Source organism: Aedes aegypti, chromosome 3 (assembly GCF_002204515.2).
Source record: "Aedes aegypti strain LVP_AGWG chromosome 3, AaegL5.0 Primary Assembly, whole genome shotgun sequence".
Classification (NCBI taxonomy): Eukaryota; Metazoa; Arthropoda; class Insecta; order Diptera; family Culicidae; genus Aedes; species Aedes aegypti.
Genome location: NC_035109.1, coordinates 8,857,539 through 8,873,894, shown reverse-complemented (window position 1 = coordinate 8,873,894; position 16,356 = coordinate 8,857,539). Strand labels below are relative to the sequence as shown.

At 36.0% G+C, this 16,356-nt stretch overlaps 1 protein-coding gene across 1 annotated transcript; it reads left to right on the top strand.

The window, feature by feature from the left end:
* The first annotated feature begins 12,513 nt into the window (after positions 1 to 12,513).
* Positions 12,514 to 15,931, top strand: LOC110679341. Its single transcript, XM_021853736.1, has 3 exons — positions 12,514 to 13,541; positions 14,261 to 14,528; positions 14,589 to 15,931. Exons 1-3 carry the CDS (start codon positions 13,094 to 13,096, stop codon positions 15,559 to 15,561), a joined length of 1,689 nt encoding a protein of 562 aa, XP_021709428.1. The 5' UTR covers positions 12,514 to 13,093; the 3' UTR covers positions 15,562 to 15,931.
* The last annotated feature ends 425 nt before the right edge of the window (positions 15,932 to 16,356 follow it).

Sequence of the window (16,356 nt, the reverse complement as noted above, 5' to 3'; positions counted from 1 at the left end):
CCGTTGATTTTTTAAATACTAGCTTAACATTTATGAAGAGATCTTGAGATTACAGCTATCAAATTTGGAACCACATATTTTCTAGCACCAGTACTGAGATTCTGGTGAAATTGCGGTAGAATTTTGATGCTCCTCTTGTGTTTTCTTAACAGCATGTTGAATTCCGATGTTCTAAGTGTTTCTGTGATATTCTCGTTATTTTGGTGGGGTTTCTGATAGTATCCTTGGAATGTCTAGAACTTAGAATGTAGAGATTTTTATGAGAATTGTAGTGATTCCATTAGTAGTCGTTAGAATTCAATGAGGATCTCCCCTAAAACACCAGGGTTCCCTTTGAAATTATTAAAAATCTTAACGATTCCACAAAAAATCCCATTGAAATCTATAAAATATTTATCGACATTCAAAACGTTTATATTAAAGCTTTACTTTGAAATTCCAATGGAACTGGAGATCAACGGAATCTTAAAGGTTTTTACAATAATTACAAAGATTGATTTTCGGAATTACAAATATTCACACAATAATTCGCAGGAATCCCAAAGCAATCCCATAGATTCTTACAGAAATACCATCTCAAAGATACCCACAGAATTCCAAGCGATTAATATTCGGAATCCCATTCCCACCCCAATTATAGAGTTTTTACCAGATTCCTAATATTTCCGCAATATTCCTACAATGGTATTTAAATTTTCAGAATTATCATAAAAAATCCGACATCCCTATAGGAATCTCAAAGTTCCTACAGGAATTCCTGAATTCAAAAGGAAATCTGAGATGTCAGAATTTACACGTAAAATTCAGAATTACTTTATCAATATCTGAATTCCTACCGACATCATAAAATTCCTAGAAAATAACATAATTATCGTAACGCCAGAATTCACACGGATATTACAAATTGCTACTGCCGGTAATCTTACCGGAATCTCAGAATTGGTGGAGCGAAAGTTTTCGTAACCTCAGAATTCCTTTGCAAAACTCAAATATATCAAATATATATATCAAAACTCATATCGTTTTCCCATGATTTTTACTCAAAAGTAAATTATTCCATTCAATTCCGCAAACTCAAAGCATGTGTAGCAACCTTTGAAGCTAACTACCAGTAGCTTTGTAGTAAATGCTACCTTTATTCATAGCAATGCGTTGTTTGTAGTATGTTCGAAAGGTGTAGAAAGGAAAATGACACAAACATGTTCCACTCGTGTTCCACATATAGCGTTTACTACCGAGAATGTAGTAAACTCAACTTTACTACATTTTATTCATACGGCCCATTGTCAGTAAAATCCTGGGTGGGTATACGGCAGTCAAGTACGAACAAAGCTCGCCTAACAATCATCTCTCAAACAGCACAGCTCGAAAACGCGGACCAAGCCAAGCGTGAGAACAATGACAATGACTGTAAACATCGGAGGACCAGCTGGTTTTGTTGTGTAAACAAGACCAGCTGGTGAGTTGAGAACAAAGAGAAAATGGTAAACCAGAGGCGTCGCGTGGTCTAATCATCTAACTCTTCAATCTAACTCTTTAAGTCTATGGTCTAATTATCAACCTGTGCACTTATAATTTAGTGTCATTTTATGTTTGTCATTATTAGGTGCCTTGGGTTCAAACCATTTTATTAAGTTAAAAAACCAGTGGTCACTGACCGTCGTTTTCGAATACAATTTTCTTTTGATCTTTCAGTTGATTCAAAATATTTAAGACTAATCGAGTTGTTTAGTTTAATTTATCAACTCAACAAACAATTTTTCAATTTTAACGATTAGTCATCATTATGGTAAAATAGTTAAATTGAGTATGAAAATAATTTTAGGTTTACTGGACTGCGAAGTGCACTCTCATAGGTGCGAAAGTGTAAATAAAAGTGCGGGATAGCTTCAAATCATGTTAGTGTCTTCAGAGCACTTATTCTTTGATGTGCGAAGAATAAGTCCCTCGAAGACACCTACACGATTAGATGCAAATGAGCACTTTTATTAGCGTTTCCGCACTTGTAAAAACTTCTGCGATAGTCCAGTGGTGCAAGCAGTGATGGAAAGTGGCGAACGCTTCTTCTGAACTGGAACAAAAACAAAACCAAACGCTCCGAGCGTCAAAGCGCTGGCTTACTCGCATCTGTCGACTCCCGAGTAACTGAAGCTAAAAGTGATTCGCGAACGTGTTCGGAGCTGCTCAGAGTCATATTGTGCTTTTGGGAAAAAAGCTGCTTACCCTCCGAGATTTATGATTTTCAAGGGCTTTTCACTACAAACTGTTGGAGGCACCACACAGCGGACAACAACAGCGAACGAGAAACGAAGTCGAACGGAAATCACGGACCGGGAAGAGCAAAGTAAAAACACCGGCGTACTTCTCTACAGTACTCGAACGAATGATTTATTCACAATAATAAACATCAACATATACATAAACAATAACATTCGACATCACACGATCATGGTGAATCCACAACATAAATGTTGTCTCGATACGAGGGTAGGCGATTGTAAAATTACACTCTCAACACGCCCCCTCAAGTCGACAACCCGAGTACATACATATCACAGTTCCTTCATATCACAGATCTATCAACGATAGTCAAACAAACACATCGACAACTTGATCACACAAGTCTAAAACAACTACAAAAATTACCAGTTCCTTATCGATGTCACTATATAAAACATCCATGAATCAGATCACAAGCTGCACATCTTACAACTTGCTCATAAATCTCATTATCTACAGGATACACCTTCTTGTCAAAATATCAGGTTCCTTAATACACAATTTTCCCTTGACGTGGCATACTGTCCGGGTCTTCAGCTGTTGCTTCGCCTCATTCACGTTTGCACAACACATTAAGCTTATACTGCTTGCCCTTGTGCTGACCTACAGTCACTACATTTCCATCAGCTATTACTTCCGCCACGTCACCATGGAACCGGACCTCTAATCCCGATCTCGCAATTCGGTTAACAGACAGCAGATTACAGTTCAAACCGGGGAGGTACAACACATTCTTGACTTCACATTTCTTCTTCTTATTTCCAACTGCCGCATACAGTACAACATCGCCACAATATTCTGCCGTCAGCTTTTCTCCATTTGCCACAAACACTTCAATGGGGCGTTTCAAACGTCGCACCTCATTAAAAACGCTGGAATCGTTCGCCATATGATCCGTCGCTCCGGAATCCAGGATCCACTCCGCATCCACCAGCTCTTCCTTTGACGCCAAGAAAACAACATCCGCACGATCCGAGGCACGATCTTCATCAACTGCTACGCTCGTTCTACGTTTTTCAAATTTTGTTTGCTCATAACCACTCGGATCCGAATTAACTGGCAGCCTGACACGACAATCAATACGTTTGTGTCCAAATTTACCGCACCGAAAACACGTTATTCTTCTCCTGGTGTGCCTACTCATCATGGCAACACCGTCGCTATCATCATCACAGTTCATCGTATTCTTCTTTTTCAAATCCACATCGAGTAAACGCTTCTTCACAAACGCCATTGTAACTCCATTAGGAAGCGTCTCGATGGCGGTTACCACTGAATCAAATGATGATGGAAGCGTCAACAGCAAGTGGCAAATCCAAGGGGCAAGACAGTGAGCAATTCAGAGTAATTATGGAGCTACTTAGAGTTACTCTGAGTAACTATGAGCAATTTTGTGATCGAAAATTCCCACCCTTCAATCATCTTGGCATTTTGACAGATCCGTAGATCGAGAACAATAATACAACATCTAAACAACAACAAACTACAGTCGAAAATATAATCAACCGATCGCGACCGAGTAATGTTTCTTTTCTAAACTTGCTTCTAAAAATGAATGGTTCTGAAGAATTATCGAATAAAGTTGTAAGTGAACCCTTATTTATTTATACAATTTTAGTTTGACTAATTTCAATACAATTTCATTTTCATTAGGACTTATTTTGGTGTCGAATTCAGCAGGAGGTCGGAGATGTAGCAACCCATCTAAAAAACATAATAAATTTTCAACAGCTAGCTGCCACTAAGGCGCTAGGCAATTTAACGGTTGAGGACATCGGAGTGATTGAGGAGCAGATGCGCAATGCAGTTACAAGAGTGCGGAAAACAGCGGCTCAGCAAGGCAAATCTTTGAAAGACTTTTATGGAAGCTACAGCGACGAGCCGGAAGGTTTCCAGTTTAGCATCGGCGATGTAAGGGTATTGCAGACCGTTGTTGAGGCCGTAAAAACTTGTGGAATTCATAAGCTGTTAAGCTTGAGCCCTATTTCGGGACAACAGGCAGCCTCCACATCGGCTCCAACAGCTTTTACAGATGACCACAAAATGCAGGAGTGGGATGCACTAAAAACACGCATCAAATTTCAGCTCTCCAAATCGTAAGTTTTCAATATATATCCTGCGTTCACTATTTTTTTTATATTTTTCAACCAAACGAATTTTAAATATCAGATGCACGGTCAAATTTTTGAAAAATATCCCTTTTTCTTCCCGAATAGACGTGATTTTTTAACATTTCCTAATCTGCCCATTAAAGCATAACTGTACCATATACATTTTCGAATCAACGCCTTTTTTCGTCGCAACATTCATGTTTGAATATGTACTTTCCCAAGTAACACAACATGTCTCATATAAATCACAATGACTTCAATATGACTAATGAGAATGTTCTGTTTCATAGCGAAAAAACTGGAATTCATACTTATATATGACTGGAAAAGCGCAGAAGGTGGAGCTTGTGCAACATATTTTTGTTGTCAAAATTATGTATCATATGGGTTTAGGTATAAAATGGAATCATGAATGAATTATGAGTAACTTTTTTTTGCTGCCATTATTTGGGTGTCCGAAATTTAACGTGGACAGGCTTTATATATTATGACATACATGTAACATGAATATGACATATTGAGTCTGTTTATTTGTCGTACATGTCTAAAACAACCGAAATAAGACATATAACCAAGCACATGTTTTGATAAACATAATAAGACAAATATAAAACATAATATGGTTGAAACATAGAAAAAACATAATTAGAAAATTTTCGGCAAAATGGTAGATTTGTATTGCAAAACAAATTATATGCCTTAGTAGAACATCTCCATTCAAGATCCATATTGAAAGGTTTAACAAAACAAAATAGCGACTTACGTGAGACATGACATGTTTCAAAAACTTTCTAGCAACCATTGTAGGACAAACTGTGTATTTTTAAATTTGGATTTATGTTTTCGGTGTTACTTGGGTTGGATATGAAAATAAATGCTTTGCTTAAAAATGAACTTTCAACCCAAATAGCAACTGCAAAACGTGAATTACGTTCAAGTTTATACTTTTTACTAATGAATAGAAGCAAAATTAGTTATCTGTGCGGTTGTGTTAAATGAATATGGCGTATAGAAATGTATGTACTATAAAATTTATGATAATTGTATGAGAAGTCGAGCTTCAAACTTCGAGCGTTATTTTCTCAATACTTACTTTTTTCGTATGGGACAGTTATGCCTTTATGGGCAGTAATGGTAGTGGTCGAAGTCCTCTTTCCAAATTGAAATTGGAAATTATAAAGCTCGAAATGAAAAAAAAAATCAAGTTGCATGGTCTAATAATAATGTATCAGTAATATAATAGTACTTTTTTAATTCTCAAATCTTAGGGATGATGCTGCAGAGTCCACCGAGATTATCCATAAAATAGTTCAATCTTTGGACGAGCTAAACGCAAAACCGCAATTTGAATCAGGATCTGTAGGAAAAATAGTGGCCATGGTTGCATGTCCGATTTGTGGCAAAGTAATACGGATTGTGCGAGACCCGCCCCGTTCATGGCCACTTTTCAATTATTTGCGACATCTACACCGTCATCTACCAGAAAACGAACATCGTCCAAAAAAGAGAAGAACAAATGACGTTGTAGCAGACATTATTGAGCCAGGCCCCTCGAAGGTTTTCGAGACCGATCCCTTCCAACCGGAAAATAGAATCGATTCACTGCCTGCTGATCCGATACACAGTCAATCAGAGTTTGACCTGGAAGACGCAGATTTTATTCCTGATGAATTGAAATCAGACCGTAGCTCATCTTACTGTCAGGTTGAGTATTTAAGCATTCACGACCCGCTGGAACAAGAAATGCTTAACATAAACACCTTAAATGAAACTCAACCTGAACCAACCTCATCATCCTTCACGGAAGAAGCTCGTCTAAAGGAAAATGGATGCGAAGAAGTTTCCGACAAACGTTCGAGTATCATCGTTCGTCTCAGCATTGAACCGCTTGATGTTGATGATTTGGACCCATATCATGGTGATGCTGAAATCAATTCGTCATATGAAGATCTTCCTGCCTTCGAACCGTTAATTGACATAGTTAATGGAATTCAGGATAATTATTTTGTTCAAAATGATGAACTTGATGGTATATAACAAGAAATGCATTGCACATACAGAGCCGTAGCGTTGCCTTATGGCGAACCTTCATGTGTGTGTCTTTGTCGAAGTCAGAACTTACAGTTTGGTTTAGAATAATAGCAATGAAAGCCGATTTTCACACAAAACACTCAACTCTGGCATGCTGTAACTTAGTTTCTCTATCACAGGGCTGGTAGCGAGTCATTCTTTAAGTCACAAAACTTCTTCGACCAAGTCACTAAAAAGTCGCTATTTGCAACAAAAAGTCACTTTTTTCAATCAAATGTTACTTTTTTCGCAGCTATACTTGCTTTTTTTCAACCCTGTTATAGATCTTTTAACATTTGTGTCCAAAATTTCCGTGCAGAATTCTTTTTTTTCAGGATAATATTAGGTTCATACTCAGGATTCTATGTACATATTTTTCATGATGCCTTTTCAAAAATATCACCAAGTGCTCACCCATTTTGGCGCCACGTAGACTGGCGTGTTTGGCGGGGAACAATCGCACGCTACGGCACTGTGCACGTTGATATGTAACATTTGTGTAACTCTTTGTTAAAATTTTAGAGAAATCTCAACCTTTCGAGCATTCAGAAAGTAATGATAATCACCACAATACCGAATGCAATAGTTCTTCGGAGTATTTAAAAATTATGAATAGTTTGCATTCAAAAACTGAAATAACAAATAAGCAAGCCAGACGATATAATGCAATAGAAAAAGATATGTGTGCCTTCGAGTGCCTAACTACAGGAAACGCCCATTATGAGTATTTACGATCAAACATGGCGACAATGTCCAAGAAAACGATTCAAAGGCACATCAACGAGAAAACCATACACATCAAAGAAGGTATCATAGATGTGGAGGGTTTAAAAGCGTATTTAATTAAATACGGATTTCCATTAGCTGTTGTTGTGGTAATAGAAGCGACAAAGAATAAACTAAAATGTTAGAGACATTGATTGAACTAAATATGATAGTAGTAGTCGATGTTTAATTGTCTATAACAAATATAAGCATCCCTAGTCATTCCTTCGCGTGAGAGTGAAGTAGTAGAATCTGATCACCAATACATTGAAGATAGACCAGAAAACGAAAAGAAAGAAATATAAAATCAGGCGATAGTTCGTGTAGAAGTCAGTTAATCGACGATTGTACTACGAAGCGGTAGCAGAGGAAAAATCAGCATCGCAGACCAATGCTTATTGTTAACCACAGCCGGACTGACGTGAGGTGTTTGGAATTTCCCCATTACAGCCGGCTTGGTTTACAATATTAGCTATTCTGGTTAATAACCCGGATGTCCGACGGATGAGTAAGCGAGTGGCTTCGCCCTCTGTCCGTCGGCATCGATCATCGGCAGTTCCGTGAAGGAAAGCCGGTTACGACATTGGCGCAGCCGGTAAAGTGTGCTAAAAGTGAACAAAAATATGCAAAAAGTGTCTGGTGGCAAAGATGGAAGAGAAAAAAAAAAAAAGAATAAAAGTTGACCAGCAAAAAAAAAAAATAGATGCGACTGAAAAAAATATACATGGGAATAAAAAAAAAATGATTGGATGCATACCGGTGGAGATAATAGACGGCATGCTATAACATGAAAAAATATGAAAAAAAAAAAATAAATGATTAAAAGCTTTCCGGTGGAGATAGACGGATTGCTTATACATGAGAACGAAAGATAAAAAATAAGTGATGTTTCTAATCAAAATATAGATGCGACTAAAAAAAATAAATGAGAATAAAAATAAATAAATGATTGGATGCATACCGGTGGAAATAGACGGTTTGCCAAGACATGAGACAAAAAATAAATGGAAGCATATCGGTGGAGATAGACGATTTGCTCAAAAACATGAGTAAGGCTAAAAAAAAATGAATGGACCAAAAGATTTTGGTAAAGGTTTCAATTTTCACGGGATTTTACTTCCCGGGAAATACGGGAGTTCTGTGAAACAGAAAACTATTTCGGGATTAGAGAACATATAAAATATCTAAAGTTAATGAATATCTAAATGTAAATGTACTAGTGAAATGACAAGATATTTTTTTTTATTAAATTGAAATTGGATTTGATTGGAGTTGGATTGGATTTGAAGTGAATTTCGATTGGATTTGAATTGGGTTTGATTTCGATTCCATTTTTTTTTCTTAGATTGTATTGCAATTGGATCAGATAAGGATTGGACTTTGATTCGAATTGGAGTAATATTAGATTTGTATTGAATTCGGAATAAATTTTAATTGGATTTGGATTATTTTGTACTGGATTTGGAATTGAACTTGAGTTTGGATTGTATTTGATTGAGATTTAATGTGGATTGGATTGGATTTGGAGTGGATTGAATTTTGATTGTACAGGATTGGCTTGAATTTGGATTTGGATATGGATTGGATTTTTTACTGGAATTCGATTGGATTAGGATGAGATTGGATTTAAATTGTATTTGGAATGGATTTGGTTTGGATTGAGATTGAATTTAAAATGTATTTGAATAAGTTTTGAATTCGATTTTGATTGGATTTAGGTTGGATTTGAATTGAATTTGGATTGAATTTTTTACCGGCTTTTAATCGGAATGGGATTGGATTTGAATCATAAGATTTGGATTGGATTAAGAATGGATTTAGTTTGGATTTGATTTTATTTTGGATTCTGATTGGAATTGGATTAATTTGGATTGGATTTAGATTGAATTGTATTTAATTGAGATTGAATGTGGATTGGGTATGGATTGGATTCGGATTTGGATAGGATTGGATTGGATTTGAATTGGATTGGATTGGGTTGGACTTGGATATGGATTGAATTTTTAACTGGATATGGATTGGAATGAGATTGCAATTAAATTGTATTTGGGTTGGTTTGAGATTGAAGATAAAATGGGTTTGGATTAGTTTTGGATTCGATTTTGATTTGATTTGAATTGGATTTGCATTGAATTTGGATTGGATAAGGAATGGATTTTGTTTGGATTAAGATTAAATTGGATTCTGATTAGTTTCAAATTCGATTTGAATTTGGAGTGGTTTTCGATTGGATTAGGATTGGATTTGGATCGGATTTGGATTAGATTTGGATTAGATTTAGAATGGGTTTGTATTGGATTTAGATTTGATTTGGATTGGATTTGGATTGGATTTGAATTGGATTTGAATTGGATTTGGATTAGATTTGAATTGAATTTGGATTGGAATGAGATTGGATTGAATTTGGATTGGATTTGGATTGGATTTTGACTGGATTTGGGTTGGATTTGGATTGGACTTAGATCAGATTTTTATCGGTTTTGGATTGGATTTAAATTGGAATCGAATTGGATTTGAATAGGATTTGGATTGGATTTGGATCGGATTTAGAGCGGATTTGAATTGATTTTGGATTGGAATCAGATTGGATTTGGATTGGATTTAAAATGGATTTGGATTTGATTTTGATTGGATTTAGATTGGATTTTTACCGGTTGTGGATTGGATTTAGATAGGACTTGGATTGGATTTGGATTGGATTTGAATTGAATTTAGATTGGATTTGGATTGGATTGGATTAAGAATGGATTTAGTTTGGATTGAGATTGCATTTTGATTTGGATTCTGATTAGTTTTGGAATCGATTTAAATTGGATTTGTAATGGAATTTGATTGGATTGGATTTGAATTGAATTTAGATTGGATGTAGACTTGAATGTGGATTGGTTATGGATTGGATTTAGATTGGATTGGATTTGGATTGGATTTGAATTGTATTTGGATTGGATTTTTACAGGTTTTGGATCGTAATGGGATTGGATTTAAATTGCATTTTGATTCGAATTGGATTCAATTAAGAATGGGTTTAGTTTGGAATAATATTGAATTTAAATGGGATTCTGATTAGTCTTGATTTCGATTTGGTTTGGATTTGAAGTGGATTTTGATTGGATTTAGGTTGGATTTGAATTGAATTTGGATTGAATTTTTTACCGGCTTTTAATCGGAATGGGATTGGATTTGAATCATAAGATTTGGATTGGATTAAGAATGGATTTAGTTTGGATTTGATTTTATTTTGGATTCTGATTGGAATTGGATTAATTTGGATTGGATTTAGATTGAATTGTATTTAATTGAGATTGAATGTGGATTGGGTATGGATTGGATTCGGATTTGGATAGGATTGGATTGGATTTGAATTGGATTGGATTGGGTTGGACTTGGATATGGATTGAATTTTTAACTGGATATGGATTGGAATGAGATTGCAATTAAATTGTATTTGGGTTGGTTTGAGATTGAAGATAAAATGGGTTTGGATTAGTTTTGGATTCGATTTTGATTTGATTTGAATTGGATTTGCATTGAATTTGGATTGGATAAGGAATGGATTTTGTTTGGATTAAGATTAAATTGGATTCTGATTAGTTTCAAATTCGATTTGAATTTGGAGTGGTTTTCGATTGGATTAGGATTGGATTTGGATCGGATTTGGATTAGATTTGGATTAGATTTAGAATGGGTTTGTATTGGATTTAGATTTGATTTGGATTGGATTTGGATTGGATTTGAATTGGATTTGAATTGGATTTGGATTAGATTTGAATTGAATTTGGATTGGAATGAGATTGGATTGAATTTGGATTGGATTTGGATTGGATTTTGACTGGATTTGGGTTGGATTTGGATTGGACTTAGATCAGATTTTTATCGGTTTTGGATTGGATTTAAATTGGAATCGAATTGGATTTGAATAGGATTTGGATTGGATTTGGATCGGATTTAGAGCGGATTTGAATTGATTTTGGATTGGAATCAGATTGGATTTGTATTGGATTTGGATTGGATTTAAAATGGATTTGGATTTGATTTTGATTGGATTTAGATTGGATTTTTACCGGTTGTGGATTGGATTTAGATAGGACTTGGATTGGATTTGGATTGGATTTGAATTGAATTTAGATTGGATTTGGATTGGATTAGATTAAGAATGGATTTAGTTTGGATTGAGATTGCATTTTGATTTGGATTCTGATTAGTTTTGGAATCGATTTAAATTGGATTTGTAATGGAATTTGATTGGATTGGATTTGAATTGAATTTAGATTGGATGTAGACTTGAATGTGGATTGGTTATGGATTGGATTTAGATTGGATTGGATTTGGATTGGATTTGAATTGTATTTGGATTGGATTTTTACAGGTTTTGGATTGTAATGGGATTGGATTTAAATTGCATTTTGATTCGATTTGGATTCAATTAAGAATGGGTTTAGTTTGGAATAATATTGAATTTAAATGGGATTCTGATTAGTCTTGATTTCGATTTGGTTTGGATTTGAAGTGGATTTTGATTGGATTTGTGTTGCATTTTGATTGGATTTGAATTGGATTTAAAGTGGATTTTGATTGGATTAGGATTGGATTTGGATCGGATTTGGATTAGATTTGGATTAGATTTAGAATGGGTTTGTATTGGATTTAGATTGGATTTGGATTGGATTTGAATTGGATTTGGATTAGATTTGAATTGAATTTGGATTGGAATGAGATTGGATTGGATTTGGATTGGATTTTGACTGGATTTGGGTTGGATTTGGATTGGACTTAGATCAGATTTTTATCGGTTTTGGATTGGATTTAAAGTGGATTTCGATTGAATCTGGATTGGATTTGGATTGGATTCGGATTGGATTTAGATTAGTTTATATTTGATTGAGATTTAATGTGGATTGGATATATGGATTGGATTCGTATTTGGATTGGATTTAGATTGAATGTGGATTGGGTTTAGATCGGATTGGATTGGATTGAATTTGCATTGGATTTTGATATGGATTGTATTTCAATTGGATTTGAATTGGATTTAGATTGGATTTGGATTGGGTTCCAATTGGATTTGAAATGGTTTGGATTGGATCTTGAAACGTTTACCTCTTAGAATGGTATTTTAAGAAAAAAAATCCATAAAAACTGTCCAATGTTACCCTGTTACCCTAGATTATGGTACTTATAAAAGATGTTAAAAACATATTAAAAGAACCAAAAAAAAGAACTCAGCAAAGCATAGCAAATCAGAAATACTCAGTAATACTTGTTTTATACAACCACAGAGATTGAAGAGTAGGGGTGAGAGAGATTGTGGTAATAGAAGCGACAAAGAATAAACTAAAATGTTAGAGACATTGATTGAACTAAATATGATAGTAGTAGTCGATGTTTAATTGTCTATAACAAATATAAGCATCCCTAGTCATTCCTTCGCGTGAGAGTGAAGTAGTAGAATCTGATCACCAATACATTGAAGATAGACCAGAAAACGAAAAGAAAGAAATATAAAATCAGGCGATAGTTCGTGTAGAAGTCAGTTAATCGACGATTGTACTACGAAGCGGTAGCAGAGGAAAAATCAGCATCGCAGACCAATGCTTATTGTTAACCACAGCCGGACTGACGTGAGGTGTTTGGAATTTCCCCATTACAGCCGGCTTGGTTTACAATATTAGCTATTCTGGTTAATAACCCGGATGTCCGACGGATGAGTAAGCGAGTGGCTTCGCCCTCTGTCCGTCGGCATCGATCATCGGCAGTTCCGTGAAGGAAAGCCGGTTACGACAGTTGTGTTATGCGATGATGGAACAAGAATAACCTCTTCTACAGACTATGACTACAACGCAGATTCAATAACCGGACTCGTGGCTCCGATGGATTCGAATGGATTGCCTGTGAGGAATTTGTTTAAAGCGAACACCCCTTACAAAATGGCTAGCGACTTAAAATCCTATCCAGTGGGAAATTATGCCTACGTTCAAATGGCGATCCCATTGAGCAAAGAAGCCGCTCCCTATGTCATATACCATGCCTGCTCTAATAATAAATTTAGTTATAATGATGTCCTCAATCGTTGGAATTACACAGAATCTCTTTTAAAAAGTCACGGTATTACTGTTTTGGCCAATGCCTCAGATGGCGACACAAGGCTAATGAAGGCTATGCGAATTAGAGCCGGATTTGATAGACCATGCACACCGTCTCCATGGGGACCTTGGTTCCGAGTAGACTGGTTCAGTAAAACTCCGATCAATGTCCAAGACATGACTCACACGATCAATAAGCTTAGAAACCGCATGCTGAACGGCGATATGACGATTGGTAAGATGATTTTATTTTAAACATCAATCAAAATGTAATACGGTATGCACAGACAAACGAACGTAATACTTAATGTTCATTCACAAATTACATAACCATTTTCGACATCTACCCACCCCCTCCTAATGCATTTTGTATGTTATATTTCAAGAAGAGCACTGCAATATTATGTCCAGAGCGTTATGGAATTTGTTGTTGAGCCTTTAGTACGATTTCCTTTAAAGTCCATATCGCGTTCAGTATCCATAAGGGCATATTTACAATGATCGATTTCTCATCTTCGATTTTATCTTTTGCAAATTACTTGTCCGGGTGACTGTTTTTGACTGCTTGCTTTGTTTCATTAAAAAGTACTTCGACGTGCAGTATCGTAAAATGTTCTGAAAATCGTTTAACATTCGTGATTCTCAACGCAAGATATTAAATGCAAAATGGATGGACATTTCTTTAGTGTTACGTCTGTTTGTCTGTGCGGTAAAGCTGTACTTGAGCACTTCCTTAGGGATCGTTCAAATATCGCGTAACGCAACAGAAAGAGGGTCTTGCATAATGTTACGGCCCAAAACAAAATCGTGTAAAAGCTGTTGCGTGGGGAAGGTCTATAATTTTCAAATTTTGCGTTATGTAATATTTCAATCATCCCTTAAATAATTTTGTTATTTCTTGTAAATGATTATAACTATGCGCTATCGATTAGTAAATTTTTATCTGAATTCTAGGAAAGTATAAAATCAAGAAAGAGCATTTGAAACAACTTATCGAAAACCACAGCAAAGACAAGCATGGATTGTGTATGTCGGATATAAATCTTAAAGATAAAATGAAATTCGACTCGACGGAAAAGCTTATGAAACTGGACTTAGAATATTTCATGACGCATGTGCCGAACAGCAAGGGTACTGTGTTGTTTATAGACCTTATGCGGCGCATGTATCGATCATTCGACAAGACTGAACATCCATTTCTCGAACGTATCGAAGATATCTGGTATATTAAATATAATAAAAAAATAACAAAACCAAATTTAAAACATAATACTTTTTCTAGGACCAGTTTATTCATAGTACGTGGATGGAGGAATTTCTGTAAACAAAAATACAACAACCTGGCGGAATGCATAACGCCAAACGCGTATCACTGCCTTGAGTTAGATGCGCATGCACTAATTTTATTCATTTGCATATGTCGCGACAATGAGGTTCCAGAACAATGTATAATTGACTATTTATCCAGCCAGCCATGCGAGAAATTGTTTCGAGAGTTAAGATCTTTGTCGTCAACACATCAAACAGTAGTTAACTTTTCCATAAAAGAATTAACGGAGAAGCTAAAGAGGATATACATGACTCGATGTATTATGTATGAAAACCGCGATCGCATCAGCTACCCCTATATCGACGCCAAACAGCATAACCAATCTTCTCTTGTTCTACCATCTAATGATGACATCATCAGGAAAATTGAAAAATGCAAAACCAATGCTGAACAAAATTTGTTGGAAGTTGGAATTGAAAAGGCAATGATTGATCTAAATGATTCAGTTTGTAATCATGCAATAGTTCCAAGAATAGAGTTCGTAGGAATAGAAGAGAGTTTCGAAGAAGAAGTAGAAGAAGAAGAAGAGGACGAAGAAGATGATGTAGTAGCAGGAACACCAGAAACACAGTTCGTAGGAGTAAAAGATTGTTTCGAAGGTGAGAATGTCGAGCACGAAGATGTTATTCAAAGTAAGGAACTGGAGGAAGCAAACTGTTGTCATCAAAGTGATGAATTTCAGAATATTACGTTAACGAACACCTTAAATGAGGATTTAAGACCTGTGTATGATGCGAACAAAGTGTTCACCAACTGCGAGGAATTAAATATTAAGAACTCTGTATCTGGGCAGAAACATACGTTCAGGATTTCTGATTCTAATGGTCAAATTAAAAATGTGAAAAAATCCACATTGTTGTGGATGCTGACCGATGGCCGAAATAGATTATCATCGGACAGAATGAGAAGATTTCAGCAAAAATGATGTTTCTATTGTTAAGGACATATATCAGTGCATTAGTTTTTTGAATGTTTTATTCATCAAATGTTGTTAGTCGATGCTTGCTTTTAATCGCCAACTTTTATTATGTAAGATTTTAACGTGCAATAATTGTTTATTTTATTTTAAAATTCAAATAAAAATTCTGAAAAGTAAACAGCATGTTTCTTGAACAATTATACATTTCACAATTATCGCTGAAAAAAGACCAGCTCTGATACGTTAGAAAAGATGTAAATTGCGCTATGTCTTCGAAAAGTAAATACAGTTGACTCTCCCTTACTCGATATTCCGTATCTCGATATCGAGTTTGAGAACCATAGTAAAAGTTGGTTTTCATGGCTAACTCGATGGTCCCTTGGATCGCAGTTGCACTTGTTTTGTGTTCTGTAACTCGATAGGGGGCCCAGATAGCCGTAGCGGTAAACGCGCAGCTATTCAGCAAGACCATGCTGAGGGTCGTGGGTTCAAATCCCACCGGTCGAGGATCTTTTCGGGTTGGAAATTTTCTCGACTTCCCAGGGCATAGAGTATCTTCGTACCTGCCACACGATATACACATGCAAAAATGGTCATTGGCAAAGTAAGCTCTCAGTTAATAACTGTGGAAGTGCTCATAAGAACACTAAGCTGAGAAGCAGGCTCTGTCCCAGTGGGGACGTAACGCCAGAAAGAAGAAGAAGAACTCGATACCTCCCTAACTCGAAGGTCCCTTCAATATCGAGTTAGGGAGAGTTGATTGTACATCGTTTGTTCACACGTCACGGTTTTATCTCTCGG